Source organism: Leptinotarsa decemlineata, unplaced genomic scaffold (assembly GCF_025532065.1).
Source record: "Leptinotarsa decemlineata unplaced genomic scaffold, Ldec_3_MD MMD2_tig00000010_RagTag_RagTag, whole genome shotgun sequence".
Taxonomy (NCBI): domain Eukaryota; kingdom Metazoa; phylum Arthropoda; class Insecta; order Coleoptera; family Chrysomelidae; genus Leptinotarsa; species Leptinotarsa decemlineata.
This window is the reverse complement of record NW_027412538.1, coordinates 11,891,409-11,919,050: the sequence shown is the minus strand read 5'-3', so window position 1 is coordinate 11,919,050 and position 27,642 is coordinate 11,891,409. Positions and strand designations below refer to the sequence as shown.

General features: G+C 35.1%; 1 protein-coding gene across 1 annotated transcript in view; it reads right to left on the bottom strand.

Moving 5' to 3' along the window:
* The window catches only part of Gprk1 (G protein-coupled receptor kinase 1), a 184,305-nt gene that overhangs the window by 143,279 nt on the left and 13,384 nt on the right, over positions 1 to 27,642 (bottom strand). Inside the window, exon 2 of the mRNA XM_074171556.1 lies at positions 10,848 to 10,924. Within this exon, the coding sequence (XP_074027657.1) occupies positions 10,848 to 10,924 (77 nt within the window). The remainder of the gene's footprint in view (positions 1 to 10,847; positions 10,925 to 27,642) is intronic.

Here is a 27,642-nt window from a genome sequence, read left to right as displayed (position 1 = left end):
TATCAAGCTTCCATAAACAGTCTTATTGTTTAATTGCCGTAATCTCTGGAAAATTTGTTTGAATGAACTAATATAAATAGGGGAGACCGGGGACAGTTGTAACTAGTATTTTTCGTTCGTTATTGTTTAAGCTTATTAAAAAAAATATTTTTAACTTTTTAGATCGATGTTCTTTAAAAGCGTGTTTTTTAGTTTTTTAAACTATATTTATTTTCTTTCAACGCATGCGACGTGTGTGAGAGGAAAAAAATTATTTTAGCTTACAAAATTAAAAGCTTTATTGCTGTTCTTTTGCTTTTCAACTGAAAACTACAGTAGTAATTTTCAACATAAGAACTTTGCCTGTACGAGTGGAAATAGGTGTTATTTATTCTCTGTTATTGATATTATTTATTATGATAGTTATGATAAAAATTTTAGAAAATAAAACCTGAAGTTCTTACGGTAGTAACAAACAAAATTTGAATCATGTGTCATCGCTTCGCTATAAATCGAAGCGTGATGCCAATTCTGACTATTCGTACTCATACATTGAAGCTTATATTTATTCACTAAATAGAAATTATAATCTATAAATAACAGCGTCTATTGTAAATTATATTTACTGTAAGATTGAATATTTACAATTTCAAAAAAAATTTGTTTCATTTGATGAAACTGCATGTATTAATTGTGCTTTGCATTTTATTTTATTTTAATCCACCACAGTTTATTTATATATAATTTAAACAATATCACATCACTTTGTTTTGTTTTATTCTTCAATAATTTTATTCTGTACATTGTATACATTTTGGATTAATCTTTTGATATATGTGTATATATGTATATCTGTATATCGTGTGACACAGACTTATGGTACACCCTCCTTTTTTCTTTATTCTTTCACCTATTTTTACGGAACTATTAATATTGATTATGCTTACAAAGAGGCACTTTTTGACGTAATGTGAGATTTTTTCAACTTCAACGTTTAATTTTCAAATACAACACCCTGTATATTATTACATTTTTGAAATATACACAATTTTCTGAATCCAATGATACCCATACTTAATATTTCAAGTGTTAAGACGCTCGGTTTATTTTTCGATCTAGAGCAGGGGTCTCCAAACTTTGAAGCCTTCGGGCCATAATGATTTTTTCAGTTTGTTCCAAGGGCCAATTTCTGCCCTTAACTATATTTCTAGACTAGGATAGTCGCAAAGTGCGTGATCTAAGCAAACTTATGCTTTTTTGCATTTCAATTATTGTGTATTGTGACACTTAACGACATCTAGTGGCGAGTAGTGGTACTATGTACTATCTTTTTCAGCTACCCGCTAAATGGCATAAGGCGTAATTAAATATTTGGAATTACCGCGTTGGTTCGAGAAAGTTCTGGTTCTAGCTAGTGTATTCCGATCACCTCGAGATGGCAGTAATAATTGCATATAAAAAGGCTAGCAGCGCAACTGCGAGTTAGTCTGCGTAGGAAAGGTGAAGGAAGCGAAACTGTCTATTGTGAAATAAAGTAACACCCGTCAATAAAACTATTTTGATTTGACTTATTGTTTTTATGTGTGATTTGTTAGTATGGAAAAGAAGCGAAAAATCGACAGTGAATGCAGAACTTTCAGTATTTTGTGATTCAGTCCAGTAATAAGGCGCTATGTTTAATTTGTAATGAAACCATAGCTGTTCTCAAAGACTATAACATTAAACGACACTATTAATCGAAACATCTTCAAAGTTACTCCAAGTATACAGGAAGTTTGCGGAAGGAAAAATTTGAAGCTTTGAAACGCGGACTCAAATCGCAGCAATCTCTGTTTACCAAAGCGAATACTGAACAAGAGTCTGCAACTCGCGCCAGCTTTCGTGTGGCTCTTGAAATCGGAAAACGTGGCAAACCATTCACCGATGGAGAAATAATAAAAGAATGCTTGATTGCAGTAGCCGAAGAAATATGCCCCGAAAAGGTAAATTTATTTAAAAGTGTCAGTTTGTCAGCAAACACCGTGGCTCGGAGGGTGCAAGACATCGCAGAAAATATATCATCTCAACTGTCTGACAAAAATGGACATCATGAGTGGTTTTCTCTAGCATTGGATGAGTCAACGGATGTGTCAGATACTGCTCAGGTGTTGATTTTTATTCGAGGAGTAGATAAAAGCTATGAAGTGTATGAAGAACTTCTTGATATTGATAGTATTCACGGCACGACAACTGGGGCAGATATTTTTAAGGGAGTTGAAAATGCCATTAATAAAAAAACCTTCGATGGAGAAATTTGAAATCTATAACAACTGATGGAGGTAGGACCAAGAAGAAAAATATCGCCTAAAATGAAACACCCTAAGATACGTATATTAATTTTCTATACTATTCAAATTTCTTGTGGGTTTTCATTCATAAATTAACTTTTTTGAATAGATTTTTCATTTCTATTTATTATTTTCATTATCGGATACTTCAGTAATGACTGTGGTTGATTCTAAGACCGGAACAATAGGCTAATGGTATGAGAAATAAGATACATATGTTTTCGAATGAAAATTAGAAAGGTATCTAGAGAAAACTGCATCGATTGTTGTTCCATGTCTTGTGGTAGGCTCATTTCGATTATTATTCATTTGTAGTTCTAAATTATCTTGTAGAAAGTTCACCAAGACGTGTCCGTCTTCGGACGCCAAATTAATATTGAAATCTCCTGCTGAAATTAGTGGCAACGTATGATAGTTTTCTCCAAATTCTTCAGAGCCTACTCGACCGTAAATGTGTGGTCGCACGTCTCTATGTTGCCCCTATAGTAATATACGAAACGTAACTCTCTCTCTCTCTCTCTCTCTCTCTCTCTCTTTCAATCTTCACTAACTCATACCTCCCTCTCAATTTCCATTCGCCTCGCTCGGTCACACTTCGTCAAGAAGGTTTACTTCAACGTTCGCCTCGCCCGATCACACTTTTTGTAACGCTAGTGTCACGCATTCACCAGCTTACTCCCCAAGTCAAGCGCGCTTAAAGAAGTTTCACTTCATAAACCTGGTTAGCTAGCCACATGTATCAAACAAAATTTTTATGTAAATACAGGGTTCCCAATGAAAACTTTCCACCTTGAATATTTCCGAAACGAATGAAAATACAATCTATAAAACCGTAAATGAAAGTTTTCGGGAGGACACATCTCCATTTCTGGTCAAAAAATTGCTGAATTCAAACGATTCTCAATCCACTTCGCTAATTCTATTCGGCCATGTTTCATCATAACATGAGATAACATTTTTATTACTGTCATAAAGACTGGATGAGTCTGGGAACGTCTACAAAAGTCCGCTTTGCATTGAAACCCGAAGGAATGTAATAAAATCATTTTATGTCATTGTAAAGAGAAATCCACAATAATGAAATTCATAAAGCAGACAAACCGCTCTTCTTCCACTTGCACGGCTAGGTCCAACATTTCATTATCTACATATAAACATTTTTTCCAACATTCTACCGTCCACGTAGAGCATGTACGAACAACAATTAAAAGAGAAAATTGAATTTTCTCATTTCATGAATTCGCAGAATTCAGCTTGAAGTGGTTTGATATTAACACCGTTTAGTAACTTCTCAAGTTTTTTTGGGGTAAATAATATCAAATAATGAATAATTCCAGAGTCCCAAAAAGAGGATTGAAAAGAATTTTGTCAACCTTTGAAAAATCTAGCCTGTATACAATAATAAAATAAGGCAAGACTTTCATTTTCAAATTTTTTATTTCGTACGCAAAACTTTTACGACTCACCCTGTATAAATCAATTTGATAATTCAATATGCGGTTCACCATTTTGTGCCGTTACACCTGCTTCCAGCAAACTTCGAACAGAAATCAACCCAATTAAAAGTGACTCCTTAATGACCTGGCATTCCTTTCTCTTTCGTGCATTGTCAACAAAAACTACAAGTATGGTTACATAATTAAGAGAACTGAATGTTGATAAAATTCAGCCATTACTGTGATCGAGGACATTATCCCAATACTAGTTTTTCGTATAGTTATCAACAATTTATTCCATTTTGATTAGTTTCCAAACGGGAATAACCGAATTATAGTTTCACAGGTTTGAAGATGATTTTATCTACTTCATATAAAATGATATAAAACCGGAGACCAATTCCAGCATTGTAGTTTCTGCGTTGAAAACAACTCGAGCACTTCGACTGTTACCTCATCGGCCTTGATGGAGTTTACCGCAGTAATAGACGAAACGTCAGGCATAAAAACCAGGAAATGAGCTTTGGCACAGGTAGGTTAGGTACAGAGTGAGTGGGTATATTCGAACCTCAACCGCAACCCGCAAGGGTTTATTGTGGCTCACACCTATTCACACTCGACCAAACAAACCCAGCTTCTTAACGGAGCCGATTAGTTTGTATGGTGAACGGTCTTTCAGGTCAGATGGTGAGAGAACGGATCTGCCGAACTCTAAAAACCTGATTCGGTCCTCAGCGGGGCAGGCACATAGTATGTGCTCTGCTGTTACATCATTTTCCAGACAGAGACGACACACACTGTCTTCCGACAGTCCAAGTCTCTGCATGTGATGATTCAAATGACAGTGACCTGTAAGATGGCCTGTTAGACATCGTAGTTCATCCCTATTGTAGTCGAACAACTGTTTGGTATCACGCCTCAAAGGATGAATAAACGCCTTGGAGTGAGTCAATCCTGGAAGGTTCTGCCAGAAGTCCATAAATCTTCTTGCCATCCAGGTGTTCAATCTTTGTTTGGCAAAGCCTGAAGCGATGCTAATGACGAGGTTATGGTCCGATGAAGCTGCTTGCAATACGTCCTTTACAAAGGAGTCGGTAGCCTCATTGCCTTCCAGGCCAGTATGGCCAGGAATCCAGATCAGAGACAATCTATTAAGTCTTCCTATCGAGGAGAGTCGTTTTTGCAATTTGCTACCAATTTAGACGTTGCTCAGTATAGGAGCCAAGAACTTCCAACGTCGCTTGATTGTCCGGGAATATTTTCATTGACTTGTGTATGAGGTTGGATTCATCCAATCTCTCCGCACACAATTCAATAACGTTAATTTCCGCTTGAAATACAGTCGCTTAGGTTCCTAGGCAGGTTGATATCTCTGTCCTGAGTCTGCAACTGAAAACACCTGCAACGGATCCGGAAGGTGTTTTGATCCATCTGTGAACCAACAACTATCTGCTCTTAAAATTTCCTTCTCCCAGAGGATCCAGTCCTCTCTACTCGGGAATAGTACTTTATAAGGCAGTTCGTAGTTGACAGTTGGAGGCATGAAGTCAAAGGTCATTTCCAGAATGCTGTCACTTCCAGTGTCAACCAATAGCCTGTTACACTCTGCAATAAATTGATTTGTGCAATTGGCAATGTACACAAGTCTGTATGCAGTCCATCTAGCCTCTCTCTGCAGAAAAATTTGGAGGGGAGGTAAGTAGATCTGGAAAGATCTCCATGGCCGCTGATGGTGTGGTACTGATGGCACCACTGCGTTGGCTAGACAACCCTGTCTCTGTAAGCCAGAGAGCTTCGCTTGGGCCGTTTTCTGTAAAGCCTTCGGCCACCAAGCAATTGCACCATACGTAATCATTGGTCTGACAATCTTCACATAAATTCAATGGATTTGTTTGGGACCTAAACTCCAAGTTTTACCACAAATCCTTCGACATGTCCATTTGTCCATAGGGACAGTGTGGCTTTATGTAAAACTTTTTACAAGTGAGCGTTCCAAGGTAGTTTTTATCAAGGTCAATGCCAAGATATTTCACCTCCGTTCCAAATGGAATGACCTCACCATTGAGGGAAAGTGGCGTTAGATCGTCCAATTTTATAGATCTAGTGAAGGGGATTATCAGTTTTGCTGGGGTTGACAGACATCTGCTCCCTCAGCCACCAACTGTGAACAACGTCCATCGTGATTGGAGGATATTACAAGGTACCCTCACCATTACGGAAAGTGGCGTTAGATCGTCCAATTTTCTCCCGGTGAAGGAGATTATCACAGTTATGCTGGGGTTGACATACCTTTGCTCAAGGCTAACTCCTGTAACTCCTGGTAGAAGCACGTGCTTCATTACATATTAAAGTGGATTTTTGAGCCGAAACACAAATAGAATAGCTGCATTTTCATTATCTAATATAATTTTTTAATTGTGAATTTTGCGGTATATATAGAACTCAACCCTCTAAGGCCATCCACCATCTATGGCAAAAAAACTACAAAGTACCACTATCACTATAATATCATCAACATTATTACCCATCGTCACGTTATTTCTGGCCTTCTTATTCACGCTTCATTATCACCCTACTTCTTTAAAGCGCTATCTATAGCAGGGGAGCCCACGATGCAAAATGGGGATTTACTCGAGCGTCATTGAGACATATTCGGTTGCAAAGCTTAGATGATAACAAGAAAAAAAATTTATATAATATATACCTTTTCATCGATGGGGGAAGCGGCTATAGATTTTTAAATATGTAAAAAAATACTGTTGCATGGACATACTCGAGCGCGTCAGATAGTGATAGCATCAATGTCCTATGTATTTTCAATGAAGTTCTTATGTTAATCTGATCGTTTGCATGATGCGGGTGGTTGTACGTAAGGGTTAAAAGTGAAAAGAAAAACAATTTAATCGAGCGCGTCAGATTTTCTAAGGGGGTGTTGAGTACAACAAAGAAAAAGCTCTCATTCAATAATCTGACGATTTCGATCTGACGCAAACTCGCGGCCATTACTATAATGTGCAAAAAAAATCACCATTTTGAAATACTCAAGCGCGTCAGATTAAGATATATATGATTCATCTTTATGTTTTAGACGTGTTGTCTCATAATCTGACGATTATCTAGAGGGATTCGCCTAATCTGACAAAAAAATACTTTTTTTTATTTATTTTTTTAATCATTGAACTTAATTATTTGAAAAGCTCAGGAAATAGCATGCAAATAAATAAGTGTATGTTTTTTAAGTAGAATACTTGTATTTATAATATATAATCAATTGAATAATTAATGAAGAAAAGAGAAATGAAACTGTCTATGTTTTTTACCACTTTTATTCGTAACTAACGTTACTGCAGTTACTTATACAATGTATAAGTTTGAAAATATCCTGCAGTAACGTTAGTTACAAATAAAAGTGGTAAAAAACAATAGAAAGTTTCATTTATCTTTCCTTCATTATGATTTCCTACCACGTAGTAACGGCTGCATCCATCAATGAATTGATTAATTAATCATCTTCATCTTCATCACGAACGAGTCTCTGTGATCAGCTGTGATGGCGTCATGGCAACAGAATTCAGAGTAGAGAAAAAGTGAAAAAGGAATAGAAACTCGGAGAGGAAAATATAGGTATCACACAGATGCACGCATTAAACTTTATCGACGAATTTTTGTTATTTCGGATTGCGGAAATCGTCAGATTATATATTTTTCGTTATCCTTGAATTATTTCCTTCAGAATAAAAAAAAAAATTAGCTACGCTCGAGAATGTCGATATGACGTTATTTTTTGACAAATTTGCTGTCCTCCCCTTTCTTTACGTCACTCTCAAATTGTCAGATTACTGGAATATACACTTTTTAGCATGTAATTAACACACCCTACTTTAATCTGACGCGATCGAGAATTTCTGATGATCATTTTGTTTTCTAATCTGATCCTTTATCTTTCACAGGCGGCCTTATATATGGGGCTCATATTTGGTGGAGGTAAAGGGTACAAGGTATCCCCCTGTATATTAATCTGCCGCGCTTTAGTGAATCCCGAAATCCCCGCTTGAGCCCCCCTATTACTAGTACATCTGCCTGCTTTCGTTGAACTCCCCCAATTTGCACGAACACCCCCTACACTAGGGACGTACGTAATGTAGCTCGAGTTCTAGATTTTTGTCCACCCTATTCTGCATGAGCCTGTTCATCGTCAAATACCAGAGGAAGTACCCTGGATGTGACACCAACTGAAAAGTTTCAGTTGATACGTCAAAAAGAAACCTCCACCACGCTACTGAAGATGACTGCCGCAGTTGCAGCTGAAACGTTTGGAGATTGTAACCGAAGAATACCAGCGCAAAACCCGAAAACCAACCAAAGCATAAGAGTAAGAGGTTTTCTATTTTCCCATAAAAAGCCATAAAACTTGCCGAGTCGTTTTCGATGGGTCACCCCGTATAGGCAAAACTGCGGTCGCCGGCAGTTGACCATTTCCGGCCCTCAGCGCGCCTCATAAGGTTCCATACGACCTGTCAAATAACTGGCGGTAGCCATCAGAGAGATATGAATTCTGAACGGAATGAATAATGGTTGAATCGTCAATGTGATTGCTACTACACACTCTGGCATTCGTCGGTTCCGCTTCGAATATTATATTGCGAAAATCGAACATCGCGATTTCAATTAACTTGCACTCGTATTCGCGTTCGTTGGCGGACGATTTATTTTTAGATCGGACGAATGCATATTGGAATTCAAGAGTTTTTATAATAGGCAATCCTAACGCATACTTTTTTAGTATTACGAAATGACATGTACAGAAACATTATTATTGGAAGACTGCCCACAAATCGAAAATAACGATAATGAAATACGCTTCTATTAAGCGCTTCCTATCTTTAAATTTGAATGAAACAAAGTGTGTGTGAAATATCATCGAAATTTTTTATTGGTTTGAGAGACCTATATATGCCATTATGTGTGGGATATCGTACAAACTTCCGCCACGGTTTTTCTGGCTGAAGCGCATCCAAAACGTCCAATTTTTCGTGATTCTGGCGCATGAATCAGACTGAATTTGACCGATGGCTTGAGTTATGTTGCCTCTAAGGACCGCTGTGGTTTGTGACTTATTCGCATACACCTGCGACTTGAGAAAAACCCACAAGAAAAATCTACCGGGGTCAAATCGGACGATTTTGGTGGCCAGTGGGATGACCATGCCCTCACCAGTGCAGAATATCCAATTTGGCATGAGCTGGGTGGCGCCATCCTATTGAAACCACATGGTAATTATTGACCTATGCGTTTTACTTGAAAAAAAAATCTAAATTTCGACCATTTATAAGAAATTTTTTATTTCTACGACAGATCTTTCATCCTTCAATACTACATCAATCGAATTTTTGCCAAATCAGAATTTTGTCTTTCGAAATTATGCACGAACCCTCGCCAGACATGTTTTTGAGTAAATTCTCAGATTGAGATATACAAATGTTATTTCTATTTTATTTACTCTGCAAGAAATTGATGAAACATAGGCAACCCAGTACACTGTTGAAAATGGTTGTGAAAAACATGGATATATACAGGGTCTTTCACGACGAGCGTTCGTTAGGAATATATGGAGAACGATTCAAAATAAAAAATTGAAATTTTCTGGTAGTAGGTTTTACAAAATGATCTTCTCAACTAAAATATTTTCAACTTCCGGTCCCTTTCCGTTATACCGAATATTGAGGGCAACTTCCTTATTTCAAATGGAACACCCTGTATTTTATTACATTTTTGAATTCCTCAGCACATTTTAGGCCCACTTTGTATAACAATGCCTATACCCAAATTTGTTAGTTTTCGAGATATTAATTTTTTTCTGAAAAATTTGACAGTTACAGCACCACTCCGAAAAAATCATTACTCATAGACAGTAACAGTTGAAAATGTGAAATTTCACAGAATCATACCTCAAGTATCAAATCATAATCAGGTCCAGCGAATTTTCGAAAATAATTTACAGGGTGGTCGAAATTTTCACCTAAAACATAACATCGAGAAAACTGATGAAACACGATTTTTTCAAATTTGGGAATAGGCATTGTTATACAAAGTGGGCCTAAAATGTGCTGAGAAATTCAAACATGTAATAAAATACAGGGTGTTCAATTTGAAATAAGGAAGTTTCCTCCAACTTCCGGTATAACGGAAAGAGACCGGAAGTTGAAACCATTTTAGTTGAGAAGAAGGCCATTTTGTAAAACCCACCACTACAAAACTTCAAATTTTTATTTTGAATCGTTCTCCATATATTCCTAACGAACGCTCGTCGTGAAAGACCCTGTACTGTAATTATCGCAATATTCATAGGGTAACTTCAATTTTACACAATAAAAACCGTGATAATGGAATTCACAGAATATTATATGTGAACCAAAGAGTTGAGTAAAAATACGATGTAAAATTAAATAAATCACAGAAGATTCCATGTAAAGTACAATTCACGTGATATGTTTTGTAAAATCCCCTCCAAGACACGTGACTATGTGATTCATACATTATAACTCGCGTGAATTAGGGATTTATTATGGCATACTACAAATGACAATTACGAGTGAACATATATTTCTACATTATAAGTATTGTAATGCATTCATAATAAGCCATTAGATGCTCTGCATTTATAAAGGAGATTGTGGAAATTACAGTACTTGTATGGTAAAATCACATGGCTCAATGCGTATGTTTATAAGGAGTTTTCACCGCATTTATTTGGTAATATGATGTTTACAGAAATCCCTGTGATATCACATGACTTAACGTTGGTTACAAAAATCCCAACTCAATATTATGTGATTTCACAAGATTAATTTTTGCAGTGTATATACCGAACCCTAAAAGCTTGTATCGTCATCGTGTTCCCCCGATTCCAACCATCCCCTTGCCAACCTCTGATCTCGGGAAAGTGTTTTCCAATTTCCACTCACGAACGTCAGAGGTGAAGGTCGTTTTCCCTCATCTTTCAACTTCTCTCGATTTAGAATATCGTCGAAATTTTACAGCGGTTAACATTTTCTTCAAGTTCCACCCCACAAAACAGATGAGTGCGAAGCCGAAGGGCACTTACCTAACGTTTGATGGAAGATTTTATCGAAGTTCACCTCGTTCTTCTTCTCCAGATACTTGTGCATCACGCTCCGTACGCTGAAAAAAAAGATAAAATCAATAAATGAAACAAATTGATAGAACAAGATGTAATCGATGATATGAGTCTTACAGGAGAAACAGTGTTCGAATTAATCAGTATAGTTCTAAATTTCAGACATCACCGGAGGATGGCAAATGAGAATTTGCCGAAACGTTGAAAAAAAATCCTTGAGAGGATCAAAAACACAGAACACGGAGCGGAACCCGGAAAACAGTTGAAGGACAGTTTCAGCTGACTAGTTTACAAAACTTGGAAAGTATCTTTGAGTGACCAGCAGAACGGAAGTGGACTCTTATAACACAAGTTACTCCAATATTTAGATAAAATATATCATCATTCTCAAAGAAATGTATTGGTGAGCAGCGGAATTTTCTACAAATAATCAATATTAAAAAAATGTAGAAGAAGAAGAGGCAGGAGACATCACTCGAAGTTGACAGCTGACAATTGAATACACAGTCGATACGTTATTGTCTTAGTAGCTGAGGCCATTACATGATAAAAGAGAAGAAGAAGATACTCGAATATTCTGTTGTTGGCAGAATCTAATGTGATGAGGAAGAATGTGTTGTTAGTCAGTTCAATTTGATTAGATAATATTTCAATGGAAATGAAATGAATGATATTCCTAAAGAAATACTTGTATTTTGGATGTAACGCAATGGTACAGGTTTCCGACCTACCTCCTCTATCCGCCCGATATGAAATATCCGAAATATTAGTTCCAACTCACATATAAATGCTGAGATAGTGCGCGTTTTTCATTCACTCAATATTCATACGTTTGAATCGCGTATAGCTAAATATGTTTGAGAAAACTTCAAAACTGTTCATTCCGAAAATAAACTAGAACAGACAGACATTGAGCTGTTCATATTCTGAAATGAAATATATTATTCAAGGTGATACTCCCAATGAGAATTCAAAATATCCAACTCCCTTGAAGAAGGATCTTTTCTGGCCAGGAAATGATGAAAAGAAAAGGCAGGCATAGAAAATAAAACTAAAATTAAAAGAGCAGAAATGTACCCAACAGTTGCTATACGTGACGAATTCATGGAACACCAAAGAAGAATTGAAGGAAAGCAGACCAAGGAGAAAGATAAATTAGAGAGAGCTCAAAAAAGAAAAGACAAGCTCAAACATCAACAAATTAAATTGAAAAGTAGAGCAGATAATTCAAATTCAAAAAATGTAGTTATACAGGAAAAAGATAAAGCAGAAGAATATTCAGAAGGAGCTTACGTTACCATTCAGTAGGAAGGAGAATATTTCCCTGGGATAGTACTGGATAAATTAGATAATGGCTTGAAGAAGGCCATGACGATGAGTGGAAACTTCTGGAAATGGCCAGAGAAAGACGATATTTTGAATTATGAAATTACTGATGTTATATCTAAAATTGAAAGTCCTATTATACTAGCTTCTAAGCGTGGTGTCTATGTTCCTGAAGTCAATGGTCTCCTCAAAAAATGCAAATGAAAATAGTTCCTACACTTCTTATTCACTGAACTCGTGACATGTAAAAAATATTAGTTTATTTTCATACTGAATCAATGAGAAATTTTGTTACGTTTCGTATTTTAATTTCATGTGATATTCACGTTCGTTAATAAAGCAGTGATGATCTTCTGTTTTTACGAAATCATCACTTCGTGAGAAGGACATAATTCAGCTTTTCCTTCTTACTCCATGGCTGGTCGAAATCCGGTATTCGAGTGGACGGATTCACGTAAAATTGTCACAGCTCGGACGGAAAATGGTGTACTTGTTATTTTTTTGCACCTATATTTCAATTTGCAAATAAGAAAACTGAAATAAACACAGAGTATTTTATTTTTATCATTTCCAAATAAACGTATTAAACTTCAGACATGTATAATTTGATTAGAAATTACATAATTATTTCAACATCTTTAATGAGATTTATAGTAAGGAACTCATAACTGGACGGAATTCGGTGCCGTTGCCATGTTCAAGACTTCAATGATGTACTCATTTCTAAATGATATCAAAACTAAAAAAAGAATTAGAATGTCCACCAGCATGCTCAAGGCAAATTTTTCCATAAAACTAGATACTTTAAGTTAAAATAAACGTAGTGAATATGTCTTCAATGAAAAGTTTTGCGAAAAATACCACCAATACATGTACGACCACAAAAATAAACCTACTGATACGTAGTGGGGAACGAGAAGTGCCGAATTTATTGGAACTATTCGTTCACCATCCTCAGGCTCATACAAGCTAATAAGCCTGATGTAGTCCTTCTCGACCACCAGAGCAAAACGATATTTGTCGTGGAGTTTTCAGCTCCTGGCGAGACGAATATCGTCAAAAAAGAGGAGGAAAAACGGATAAAATATCGAGATTTTCTCTTCGAACTCCGCAGAGTCTATCCAGATCACTCTGTCAAGATGGTTGTTCTGATTATTGGAGTCCTTGATGCAATGGTGTCCTCTCTACTCTCGAATTTTAAAATCATACCAGCTTGCCGCACTACGGCAGAAATCTTAGCCGCACAGATGCAGAAGGCTGTCATTCTTGGCTCACTGCGCTTGCTCAGGGCACACAATTCTCCGACCCAATGATCACTTACCCTGCGGTGTAGGGAGTGGTCATTGGTTGATAATGCTGGCGCGCCCTCCCGAATGTATCGGGGCTTCGGGAGATAGGGCCTGACCAGCGCACACTACGGTGAAAAAAAATTGAACCAGCAAATTCTACTGAATAAACTTTTTTCTGTTGATTTCGATAGTCAACTGTTGAATTTACTACAGTCTTATCTACAGGATCGTACGCTATTATTTACAAAGGACACAAATCAACAGAATTCACTTCAACTAGTGGTGCTCCTCAAGGAAGTAATCTAGCTCCTCTTCGATTTTCTTTGTTTATACATGATATTGTTTCAAATATCTCTAGTAACATATTACTCTTTGCTGATGACTTGAAGATTTTCAGACCCATTGAATCAACCGAGGGCTGTCTTATTCTGCAGAAGGAAATTAATTCGATACATGAATGGGGATACTAATCAAGCTTCCACTGAATATTCAAAAATGTAAATTTATGAAATACACCCTCAAGCACAACAATATACAGGTTGACTATGCAATAAATGACGTCATATTAAAACAAAGCACAGAAACTAAAGATCTGGGCATCATATTCGATAAGAAACTTAGCTTCACGTCACAAATTAATCAAATCACATCTTCTGCAAAAAAATGCTTGGCCTTATCTTCAGGACGTGAAGAGACTTTCAAAACCAAGCTGGAATATGGCTCCTTAATCTGGTCAGCTATACAGGGCTTTTCATGATGAACGTTAATTAGCCGTTTCTGGCAAACTATTCAACGGATCAACCTGAAAATTCCACAGTATGCATACGTCAATATGACCTACACACCTAAAATATTTTAGACGAAGCGGCGTTGTTGCTTCTACTATAAAGTAGCGGCTTCTTTGATTTTTCAAATGGAACACCCTGTATATAATATCATATTATGATTCATTATCACTTTGTCAACAAATTCATATACTATTTCCCTATACGTATCTATTACCGTTTAGAAGATATAACTTAATTTCGATATTTTTTTTACCAAACATGAACTTTTATAAATGCTGATAATATTGAACTCTCATGCCCTAAAACGATCAAATTTGAAATGGAGTGGAGTGGTGATACTATGAGGATCTTCACTCCGAGTCATATTTTCATTTGCCTCATACAGGGTCTTCAAAAAATGCAGATACTTTGATCTCATGAAAAAATGAGTGGAACTCAATTTTTTCAAATGGAACACCCTGTATATTTCAACATTTTTGAGCTCTACATCCAATTTTAGATTAACTTTGTTCAGATAATACTATTTCTATTCTGAACCGTTTTCGAGATAAACTTTTTCAAACGGAAATTGACATGGTTTCCTTGTTCATCACTCATTTTTGTAAAACAGATTTCGATTGATGTTTCTCAATTAGTCACAGATAATACAATGAAAAGATAATTATTAAAATACTCCTCAACCATCGAATGAAACTTCTCTTCAAACAATAGCTTTATTAACGCTGAAACACGAACTGAAAATAATAAACCCATAAATTAATGAGTTAATTTAATCGTCAGTGTATTTCAGAATATGTTCAAACACATCTCCACCTCTACTTAAACAAACATGTAATCTCTTGAAAAGATTGTCATGTGTAGCGCTTCTGATCAAGTCTGGAGTCAAACTATTGAAAGCAGTTGTAACTCTCGATTTCATATCTTCCATTGTTGTTATTGGAGTAGAGTAAACCATATTTTTAATGAAACCCCACACGAAATAATCTAATGGATTGCCATCTGGTGTTCTAGGAGGCCAACGAAAAGGTCCATTATTACCAAACATCTGTCTTCGAAGATTTCGGTTAAAGCTTCGCTGACTGAATGAGAATTATGGGGTGGAGCACCATCCATTTGGTACCATACACGTTCTCTTCCTGGTCTATTATTTAAAATCATTTGAATTCCATTCCTCAGTAAATCTTCATATTTTGATGCATTCAAATTATCATCATAAAACTCGATATAAAAAATTGACTCATTCTTTATGGCACAAAATACATTGAATTGCCATCTTTCTTGAAATAATGACTGTTGTGTCTATAGAAAACTCCATTTTTGTGAACTTGGCCTCATCTGTCATATGATATTGTCAAGGAAATGTTCATTCTCTTGAGTCTTGACAAGTAACCATTCAAAGAATTCCACTCTACGAGGTAAATCAGGTATTTTAGGAGTGGTAATCCGTTAAATAGTTTGTCAGAAACGGCTAATTAACGCGAATCATGAAAAGCCCTGTATAATTCGTAACAAACTATTTTTTATGCAAGTCGAACTACAATCTAATTACAACCCATAAGTGAAATACTGTGTTTCACACTGCTAATTCTATTAGAATTCTACAGTATATGTTTCTTTTTTTATATTATTATATGAATGTATCACTGTTTGTATAATATACTACTACTCTATTACTCTGCTGACTTTATATGCTATTCGTTATATTCCATAGTAATCATACTTAGTCATAGCTGTAAACTTAGTTATATTTGTCTTGTAATTGGGATTACTCTTGTTAGACAATAAACCTTTTTTTTTCAGTGTTTCTTTTAGTTTATTCATATTTTTCATACCCATAACAAAAATTACTGTGCTACAGGATCAGATGAAATATCATCAGAAACCATAAAAAAAAAATTCTATTCCTTCAGAGATATTTAAAATATTTTTTTTCGGGGCGAAACTTCTCCCCGGCTCCAAGGCTTTTGACAGACACTGTCTCACAAAAACTGATTTCTTCTTCTTCTTTTCGATTCCATGGCCTCAGCAACTAAGGCTATCCGGCCAGTTGGTAACAAAAACTGATTTCTAACTTTTGCTTTGACTCTTTTACAGGATTATCTAATCAAAAAGCTTTGAAAATGTGATAATTAGTCAGGAAGCATCAATAGTAAATATTAGTAAACCAATAAATTTTCAATAGTATTCCTAATGTATATGAATAATATGACGGCTATGAAAAACGTCACAGGACTGTTGGTTGATTTGAGAAAGAAAAAAACAAAGACGGTGGCGTGCCAAAAAGGCACGCAATTCGTGTCTTCATAATTAATAGTCGGATCGTGACGCAGGCGCTTCGACAAAAGAAAAACAAAGACTGTTGCTTCACAATAAAGGCTCTATCGATATTGATATTGGTCGGATTGTGACATGTGACGTGACACGTCAAATGACACCAAAAAAAATCAAACGAAGTTGAGTTTGTTGCTTTTTTAATGTGTGTCGTATGTACGGTGTAGGAGAACGAGAACAAAATTGCACTTGATAATAGAGGATGAGCCAAAGTAACCTATTTATATCTCAAATTTATCTCAAAATTCTATTCCTTCAGAGATATTAAAAATATTTTTTTTTCGGGGCGAAACTTCTCCCCGGCTCCAAGGCTTTTGACAGACACTGTCTCACAAAAACTGATTTCTTCTTCTTCTTTTCGATTCCATGGCCTCAGCAACTAAGGCTATCCGGCCAGTTGGTAACAAAAACTGATTTCTAACTTTTGCTTTGACTCTTTTACAGGATTATCTAATCAAAAAGCTTTGAAAATGTGATAATTAGTCAGGAAGCATTAACAGTAAATATTAGTAAACCAATAAATTTTCAATAGTATTCCTAATGTATATGAATAATATGACGGCTACGAAAAACGTCACAGGACTGTTGGTTGATTTGAGAAAGAAAAAAACAAAGACGGTGGCGTGCCAAAAAGGCACGCAATTCGTGTCTTCATAATTAATAGTCGGATCGTGACGCAGGCGCTTCGACAAAAGAAAAACAAAGACTGTTGCTTCACAATAAAGGCTCTATCGATATTGATATTGGTCGGATTGTGACATGTGACGTGACACGTCAAATGACACCGAAAAAATCAAACGAAGTTGAGTTTGTTGCTTTTTTAATGTGTGTCGTATGTACGGTGTAGGAGAACGAGAACAAAATTGCACTTGATAATAGAGGATGAGCCAAAGTAACCTATTTATATCTCAAATTTATCTCAAAATTCTATTCCTTCAGAGATATTAAAAATATTTTTTTTTCGGGGCGAAACTTCTCCCCGGCTCCAAGGCTTTTGACAGACACTGTCTCACAAAAACTGATTTCTTCTTCTTCTTTTCGATTCCATGGCCTCAGCAACAAAGACTATCCGGCCAGTTGGTAACAAAAACTGATTTCTAACTTTTGCTTTGACTCTTTTACAGGATTATCTAATCAAAAAGCTTTGAAAATGTGATAATTAGTCAGGAAGCATTATTAGTAAATATTAGTGAATCAATAAATTTTCAATAGTATTCCTAATGTATATGAATAATATGACGGCTATGAAAAACGTCACAGGACTGTTGGTTGATTTGAGTAAGAAAAAAACAAAGACAGTGGCGTGCCAAAAAGGCACGCAATTCGTGTCTTCATAATTAATAGTCGGATCATGACGCATATGGCGCTTTGAATGAAGAGGAAGGATATGTTGAATTGGCAAAAGAAAAACAAAGACTGTTGCTTCACAATAAAGGCTCTATCGATATTGATATTGGTCGGATTGTGACATGCGACGTGACACGTCAAATGACACCGAAAAAATCAAACGAAGTTGAGTTTGTTGCTTTTTTAATGTGTGTCGTATGTACGGTGTAGGAGAACGAGAACAAAATTGCACTTGATAATAGAGGATGAGCCAAAGTAACCTATTTATATCTCAAATTTTCACTAAATAAGCAATACTTTCAAACGAACGTACGCCAAACATACGTCCTGAGATTAATAGGAAGAAGCTTTATGGTTTATTTATACTTTATTCTCATCATAATTGATTGCTCTCTTCTGTATGAGATCGGAGAGCGTCTATTTCGGAGCCATCTCGATAGCGAGGCGTTATTCTATAGTAATTACGTTTTGAAACGTGGCACGCCTGCTGGATGGATAATTTCAGATGGCACTCGAAGCGACGATATTTTCATTATCTGAATGACATCTTTAGTGCCCGGTCGCCAAGTCGAAAAATAACATCAAAGCGAGTATTCACGAACTCCTAATACACAAAAATAATATACAACAGAAACGTCAATTATTCGCAGAAATGGTCATTTACACTCTTTTATATTTCAAGAGGAATGGAGGAACTGCTTCGAAACACCAGAACTGCAACACTTTTCCCATGCCACTATTTCTCAACTCTATCTTTGCCTATTCATATGTATCTAATTTAATACAACTACACTTTCAGTTACATCAATGATTTCTTGGGAATGAATTAATGGAAAATTTTCTGTGGAAGTTTCCGCTGATTTTCAAGAGAGTGGTTCATATTGAATCATATACACACACATTTTGCGATTTCCGACTTTTGAAAGCATCTCAAAGTCTAGTGTCATGTACTGATCTCAATAATTTAAGATGGTGTTCTTTTTTAATGACCTTTTTCCAAGGTGTGTCGAGCAACACTTTCTATAGAAAAAGTCCGGCAAAACCCAGTAAACATTGACATCAGCAGTGAAAGCCTGTATTCCTAATAATGATTTGTAAATATTATCGTCTTTCTTTTAGTTGCTAACTGACTTTAATGTTATACTTCCATTGTCTACTATATAAAATTATTTGAAATCCCTGAAACAACTAAAAAAAGAATTGAAAATGAATAACTGAAAATAACAATTACATTAACCAAAATAAACCTGAAATGAAATAATAGTGAAATAAAATACAAGTAAAAATAGAACAATTGAATAAATAAAAATAAAGAAATGAAAAAAGAAAATAAAAATAAAAAGTGGAGAGATTCCAAGTCACGTTAGTTCACGACGTTTCGATTGTTAGTATCTACAATCGTCTTCGGGTGATGACTGGACTGGACCTTTGATTTTGTGCCATAAAGAATGAGTCAATTTTTTATATCGAGTTTTATGATGATAATTTGAATGCATCAAAATATGAAGACTCACTGAGGAATGGAATTCAAATGATTTTACATAATAGACCAGGAAGAGAACGTGTATGGTACCAAAGGGATGGTGCTCCACCCTATAATTCTTATTCAGTCAGCTAAGCTTTAACCGAAATCTTCGAAGACAGATGGATTGGTAATAATGGACCTTTTCGTTGGCCTCCTAGAATACCAGATGGCAATCCATTAGATTATTTCGTGTGGGGTTTCATTAAAAATATGTTTTACTCTATTCCAATAATAACAATGGAAGATATGAAATCGAGAGTTACAACTGCTTTCAACAGTTTGACTCCAGACTTGATCAGAAGCGCTACACATGACAATCTTTTGAAGAGATTACATGTTTGTTTAAGTAGAGGTGGAGATGTGTTTGAACATATTCTGAAATACACTGACGAATAAATTAACCCATTAATTTATGGGTTTATTATTTTCAGTTCGTGTTTCAGCGTTAATAAAACTATTGTTTGAAGAGAAGTTTCATTCGATGGTTGAGGAGTATTTTAATAATTATCTTTTCATTGTATTATCTGTGACTAATTGAGAAACATCAAACGAAATCTGTTTTACAAAAATGAGTGATGAACAAGGAAACCATGTCAATTTCCGTTTGAAACAGTTTATCTCGAAAACGGTTCAAAATAGAAATAGTATTATCTGAACAAAGTTAATCTAAAATTGAATGTAGAGCTCAAAAATGTTGAAATATACAGGGTGATCCATTTGGAAAAATTGAGTTCCACTCATTTTTTCATGAGATCAAAGTATCTGCATTTTTTGAAGACTTTGTATGAGGCAAATGAAAATATGACTCGGAGTGAAGATCCTCATAGTATCAATCCACTCCATTTCAAATTTGATCGTTTTAGTGCAAGAGAGTTCAAGATTATCAGCATTTATAAAAGTTGATGTTTGGTAAAAAAAATATCGAAATTAATTTATATCTTCTAAACGGTAATAGACAGGTATAGGGAAATAGTATATGAATTTGTTGACAAAGTGATAATCAATCATAATATGATATTATATACGGGAAGTTCCATTTGAAAAATCAAAGAAGCCGCTACTTTGAGGAAGCGACAACGCCGCTTCGTCTAAAATATTTTAGGCGTATAAGTCATATTGACTTATGCATACTGTGGAATTTTCAGGTTTATCCGTTGAATAGTTTGCCAGAAACGGCTAATTAACGCTCATCATGAAAAGCCCTGTATACATACTTTATTTGACTACGTTCATGTAATTTATATTTGTAGCAAGTCATATTACAAAAATTGTATTTGAAAATAAATTGCATTTGTATTTCTAGAAAGAAAAAAAAAGAAAAATCATGGAGTCAGTCAGAAACACTGAATATTCAGCATGAACAATCAAACTCAACAAAACATTAATAACTTAAATACGATTAAAGATATTATAAAAGGGTCAGAATCGAAATTTCCTTATATCTAGGGAAAAACGAAATTGTATGTGTAAGAGTGGGAGAGAAGTGTCAACGTATGAGAGCGAGAGTGAGATATGTTGGAGTGTAGACCTTTATTCATTATAAATGACCATTTACGGCGGTTAATACATAATTAATGCATGATTTATGACTTTGAGCGTAGAATTTTACTATTTCGACGACCTTATTTGTGTGCGTCATATCCATGGGCGTATCGATTCAACAATTAGAAAATATAAACACTTATCTTTTCGCAACCGGCAACGATAAGATATGTAGTGTTCTATTTTCAACTTTGTTCGTTGTAAATGTATAATGACTAGTATTGCATTGGAGGAAGGAAAGGGATTTTGAAAACATTATGACATTGAAAAATAATGATTGCAACAATATCGAGTCCGAGATATGCTCCACACTGTTGTTCACTTCCCGGATAACATCGAAGAGCCAATTCACCTTAACTAGCTCAGATATTAGAGATTTCATCTGTACAAAATACAAATTTGAGGACATTTCAAAAATTTCCATATTTTTTTTCTGGTTGTCTATCTATGATCTTTTCCAGTTTCTTGCTTTCTCCCTTCAGGTTCTGGTGCAGGTTTATACAGAGTACAGTGCGATGGCCGTCGATTAACCGTATTTTGGGAAATAACAGGGTTCATATCCTGAAAATTGACAAACGTAGGTTTTTTAATATGCTTTCTCGAATGAAAACAATGGGATTTTTTCAACACTTCCAGTTATATCTGAAGTTGATACCAACATTTTTAATTCAAAGGTAACACCCTGTATATTTTCTCATTTTTGAATACCCAGAATAATTCTAATGTGAGTTTATAGAAAAACATCCTATGCCAAAAATTAACCGTTCTCTAGATATTCGTTTGTTTACCCAAAAAAATAGGTATTTGGCTCTCGAGTGATTTCTCCATAAAATTCAAAAGTTTGATATAACACCGCGTTCTCGGCGATGGCGCTTCATTGCTTAGACCGCCCCTCTACCCCCGCGCATCGTCCTCCGTCGTCTTACAGTAGGCGCGATGAGTTATGGCTTACTGCGTTGCATCAAGTTAATCTTATCGTGATAACTTCAAACGTTTCGTCCAAATTACTTAGTTTAAAAGACAAAGTGTATCTATATTAAATAACGGGTGATTTTTTAAGAGGTATAGGATTTGATTTTCAAAACAACACAACAAGTTTGAAAAAATGTATGAAATCTTCATTGTAATCGATAGAACGATCAATATAATTTAATGTTTGAATATGATTTCATTCAAATGTTGTCCGCGGTTCCGCTTTAGATGGCCCATGCGCAAGGTCCAACTTTGGCACACTCTCTCTAACATATCGACCGGTATTTCACGTATAAATGCTTCAATATTGGTTTCCAGAGCGTCAGTCGTTGCTGGTTTATCCCTGTAGACATGAGCCTCAAGATGACCCCACAAGAAATAATCCAAAGGCGTTAAATCACACGATAAAAATGTGGATCTTCCTCCAACTTTGCCAGTACCCATTCACCAAATGTTAGACGTTGTGGGAGGTCGTGTGGCTTCAATTTTTGCACCAGCTATATCTTATAAGGTTTTACACCCAAAATTTTCCACGTAGTGGAGTAACAGAGGCCAAATCACTGCGAACGGCGGCGAATCGACATTTCACGGTCATCACGAACACTGGCGGATACAGCCGCAATATTTTCTTCGGTCCTCACTCTACATATGCGAGTTGGTGGTTTAATGTCCAATAATGTAAACTGAGTTCGAAATTTAGTCACAAGCTTCCGAATAACTCCCTCAGTAAGATGAATATTCTTACGGTACATTATCTGCATGTAACTCCAAAGGTATAGGCAACGCACGCCAAGATAGCTCTCAGGGAGCAACAATTTTTCCGACCTCAATACTTGTAAATTGTAGGTTATATGTTATTCTGATGTATAAGCTGTATTTATGTAAAGTTTCATCTACATCCGTTCAGTCGTTTAGGCGTAAAAGAGCCACAAACATACATACAATAATGCATCCTCACAAAAGCTGAAAAGAGGTGAAAAATTAAAATTTGGAAAAAAATAACAGCGTCAATATACAGAGTACAAAATACTTTATCGATCAGTATATACCACAAAAGCTACAAAAACACATGACATTAAAACGGACAAAACTTAATGGAAGGTACAGCAAGATTGAGAAATAAAATAATAATCATCAATTACGACTATTCTGTAATTAATTGTTATTATGTTTGTTAATGTGGCTTTCAACTACCCAGCTGGCAAAACCCAAACAAAATTCGTCACTTTCGTAGAAGTCTGAATTTTCAAGAACTTTAGGCGACATGTCAATCTCTACATATCCACATAATTTAAAAGCGTGTACACATTACATACAGAGTAAATAGTGAAGTACACTGGTACGAATATTCCTTATTGGAGTTTCGTTCACAAATTTAAGCAGTCACCACCCTAGTTTCGATCTGCTTTCTACTGATGGGGAGCATATATTCCGCACAAATTTCTAGCTCATTATGTATCTGTTGTGGTATTGACCAAAATAGTTTGTGACATGTGACACTGTGCTGTCAACTGATGGTATAGCAAAACAGAGAGACAGAAACTTCCCAGGCACGTTTGGACAAGTGAGCGGCGCTCACTTTGCCAATCCGTCACCGGACAGGATCGGAGAGTTGGAATCCTTTCCGGCGGCGGACGCTCTTGGCTATGCTGTGCCGGGCTAGTGGCCAGTTATCCATTCATTTTCATTGTTGCAATCCTATCCGTATTTTGATAGGACGGACCGTGCTGTCCGGCTGTGCCGAACAAGTGGACGACAAGCTTTATCGTATCGCTCCAGTAGTCTGGTTCACATGTACTCGATTTGGCTCTTTTTGGTGACATTTTTCAGCCCTGTCCAAAAATTACGACCAAGGTGGCATTCGATTCGTATTTTTGCCTAGAAAGTTTAAGGAAAGGTCCGAAAACGCGCCGATAAAAATTACAAAAGTTATAAACAATCAAGTGAAAAAAAAATGGAGCTTTAGTTTTTTCTTAATATCTCGGAAAATTTTCAAAATTTTGGAAATTTGAAAAAAGATTTGAAAAGACCAATGAATTTGCGTAAAAAAAGTCCCAACTCCCGAAACTGTATCTCGATTATTTATAATTTTTACAGAGCCCTGAAAATAGAGCCAAAAGCGGGTAGTCTGGCTTCCGCGCGTCTTTCGTCACTCTAACATGAAAACAAAAAAAAATTATTTAAACATACTAAGTGTAAATATTAAGGAATGAAAAAATTCATGTAATGTTGGGATACATCTATAAACAATAATCCGCAGTCAAAAAATGTTTATCCCAATTCTAACGTTAATTATGAATTTGTTAATTAATAACTTTTTCTGAAGTGAAAGTTATTAAAAATCCCTATAATTATTAAACTAAAACCCTGGCATTTTTTTCCTTTGGTTGAAGTTATCAATAATAGGCAAAAAAATAGATTACCGTTGCCAAAAAAAAATTGTTATTTTCTATATTTTCATTAACAATTGAAAATTATAATTTTATAAAAAATACATCACAATTTTTTTTTATTGTTTCAATGTCTCATATGCTAAAAACTAATTAATAATATTATTTTTTTTTACAGCTATTGTTAATGAATTTATTATAAACAAATACATTGTTTATAAGCAATTCGAAATTTTTTTTTTGCATTATGTTAATGCAAAAAATCATGATTTTTAGGGAATAAATGGTTTCCTAAAAAAATTTCTTTGTTGCTAAAAAATGTGTTTGTTAATTAACAATCGTTTTTTGCAACTAAATATTAAAATTAAGGAACAGTTTTTATTTTTAAATCATAAATTCTATTGTTCTTTAAGGTTTTGAAAAAACTTTTTTTTATTCTTTTTTAATTGTTAATTAAAAAAAAATTGTTATAAACAAATATTTTTTTCAATACTTTGTTCTATAATAAAAGTAACTATTGTGTTTTTTTTAATTTATTCTATTTTTTATAAAACTTTTAATATTGTGATAATAAAAAAACCATAATCACTTTTATTATAGAACAAAGTAATGAAAAAAATAAATAAAAAAAATTTGTTTATAACAATCTTTTAAATGAACAATTAAAAAAAGAATTAATAAAAGTTTTTTCAAAACCTTAAAGAACAATAGAATTTATGATTTGAAAAAAAATCGGTTTCTTAATTTTAATATTTAGTTGCAAAAAACGATTGTTAATTAACAAACGCATTTTTTAGCAACAAAGAAATTTTTTAAGAAACCATTTTTTTTCTAAAAATCATTATTTTTTTCCACTAACATAATGCAAAAAAAAATTTTCGAATTGCTTATAAATAATGTATTTGTTTATAATAAATTTATTAACACTAGCTGTAAAAAATTGAAAAAAAAATTTTAATTAGTTTTCAGCCATGAGACATTGAAACAATGAAAAATTAAAAAAAAATGTAATGTATTTTTTATAAAATTATAATTTTCAATTGTTAATATAAAAATAGAAAATAACAATTTTTCAATTTTGGCAACGGTAATCTATTTTTTGCCTATTAAGGATAACTTCACCAAAGGAAAAAATGCCAGGGTTTTAGTTTAATAATTATAGGGATTTTTATATTAACTTTCAATTCAGAAAAAGTTATTAATTAACAAATTTATAATTAACGTTAAAATTGGGATAAACATTTTTTGACTGCGGATTATTGTTTATTGATGTATCCCAACATTACATGAATTTTTTCATTCCTTAATATTTACATTTAATATGTTCAAATAATTTTTTTTGTTTTTATGTCAGAGCGACGAAAGGCGCGCGGAAGCCAGACTACCCGCTTTTGGCTCTATTTTCAGGGCTCTGTAAAAATTATAAATAATCGAGATACAGTTTTGGGAGTCGGAACTTTTTTTACGCAAATTCATTGATCTTTTCAAATCTTTTTACAAATTTCCAAAAGTTTGAAAATTTTCCGAGATATTAAGAAAAAACTAAATCCCCATTTTTTTTTCACTTAATTGTTTATAACTTTTGTAATTTTTATCGGCGCGTTTTCGGACCTTTCCTTAAACTTTCTAGACAAAAATACGAATCGAATGACACCTTGTTCGTAATTTTTGAACAGGGCTGAAAAATGTTACAAAAAAAAGTAAATGTGAATCAGACTACAGTGTGAACCGCGCCAAAAGACATTGTCCGGCAAAGCATCGTCCGTACACCGATTGGTGATCGATTTATCAGTTACCTCTCTATCCACAAGGACACAAACCCCAAGTAAAGAGTAAAGCAGCCGGGGAAAAAAAGTGTGACACTGGCTCCAATTTTCGTTCGTTATTAACTAAATACTGGCCATTATAATTATTAACATTATTCGATTCGTGAATCCAGAGCGTTTGAAGGATTTTTCTGCAGCGCTATTAGACTCTATAAAAAAAGTATCCTGCAACAAAAAACCTTCTTCGTGTGTTGATCCATGATTTGCAGACCATGAGACAAATGGATTTCAATAAACTCCAGGTTCATTGTCAATATCAAAGTCAGAGTCGAATTTTCCGTCGCGCAAAACCACACGTTTCCTCCCTCTGACTCTATCCGTCTTCGATGACCTAGATAAAGTAGAGGCGGAAAACATCGGGGTTCCGGAGAATTTCCCTATACACGCTGATGTGACGGTGTTTACGCTTCCAGAAACAATAATTAGAGTTGCGAAGCCATTACAATAGCACACGGGTGATTTGCATACCGAGCAGGCTTGAAGACGTCTTTCGGCAATTTGTCTTCGACAAAAAGTGTCCAGGACAGGAAATGCAGGACGTGACTTCTACCTGCACGAGCTACTAATTCTGAATTCGATTCTCGATGGGAAACTAACAAACTACTATATAACAATCTGTTGGAAAATGCGAATCACTGAAAAACACATACAAGGTCTGCGTAAAAATGAGGAGAATTTTCATTTTTCTCAAAAAATATTCATTTATTCATCAATTTCTATTTTGGCCAGATTGGCCACAGTTTCAACCCAGAGATTCGAGGAACATTTGAGAAATTACAGATTTAAATGAATTAATTATTATAATATTTACTATCAATGAAAAAATAAAATAAAAATAACAAAAATTAATTGGCGCTCCGGGGCGACTTCATTGATTCCAGTGGCGCATTTGCTTTTTCAGCTGCAGGAAAACCCGGAAAAACCTGCAGCACCACATCATCTGAAGATCTTGATCTAACAATGTCCTCTCTCTTATAAAACAAAATGTAAGGTGTCTCCAGAGGCTCCAATAAATTGAATGCATCGCCAGAACACTTCGTGACACGACTATCGTCGAACTTAAACCAGCCCGTTTCTTCTTTGACCAAGGCGTAATAATGACCAAATTCAACGCCAGAACCACAGTGAACAATCACTGCATGAATATTATAATAGTGGTCTGCTAGGTTGAAATATTAATCTATTTCGAACCTTCCAAATAGTTTCTTGCTTCCGTTAGAGGTTGAGTCTTGTTTGAAAATCATCAGTGTTATTATTAGATTGACTGGTGCCTCAGCTATACTTGTTTCCTTATAACAGTCAGTTAGTTTGGCGCATGTTTGACAATACAGTCGATCATCACCTGTTAAAAATTCCATTTTCAGATGATTTAACAATAAGCTTTGCACGGACTGTTATTAGTCATATTAGGAAAAGCTAGATGAAG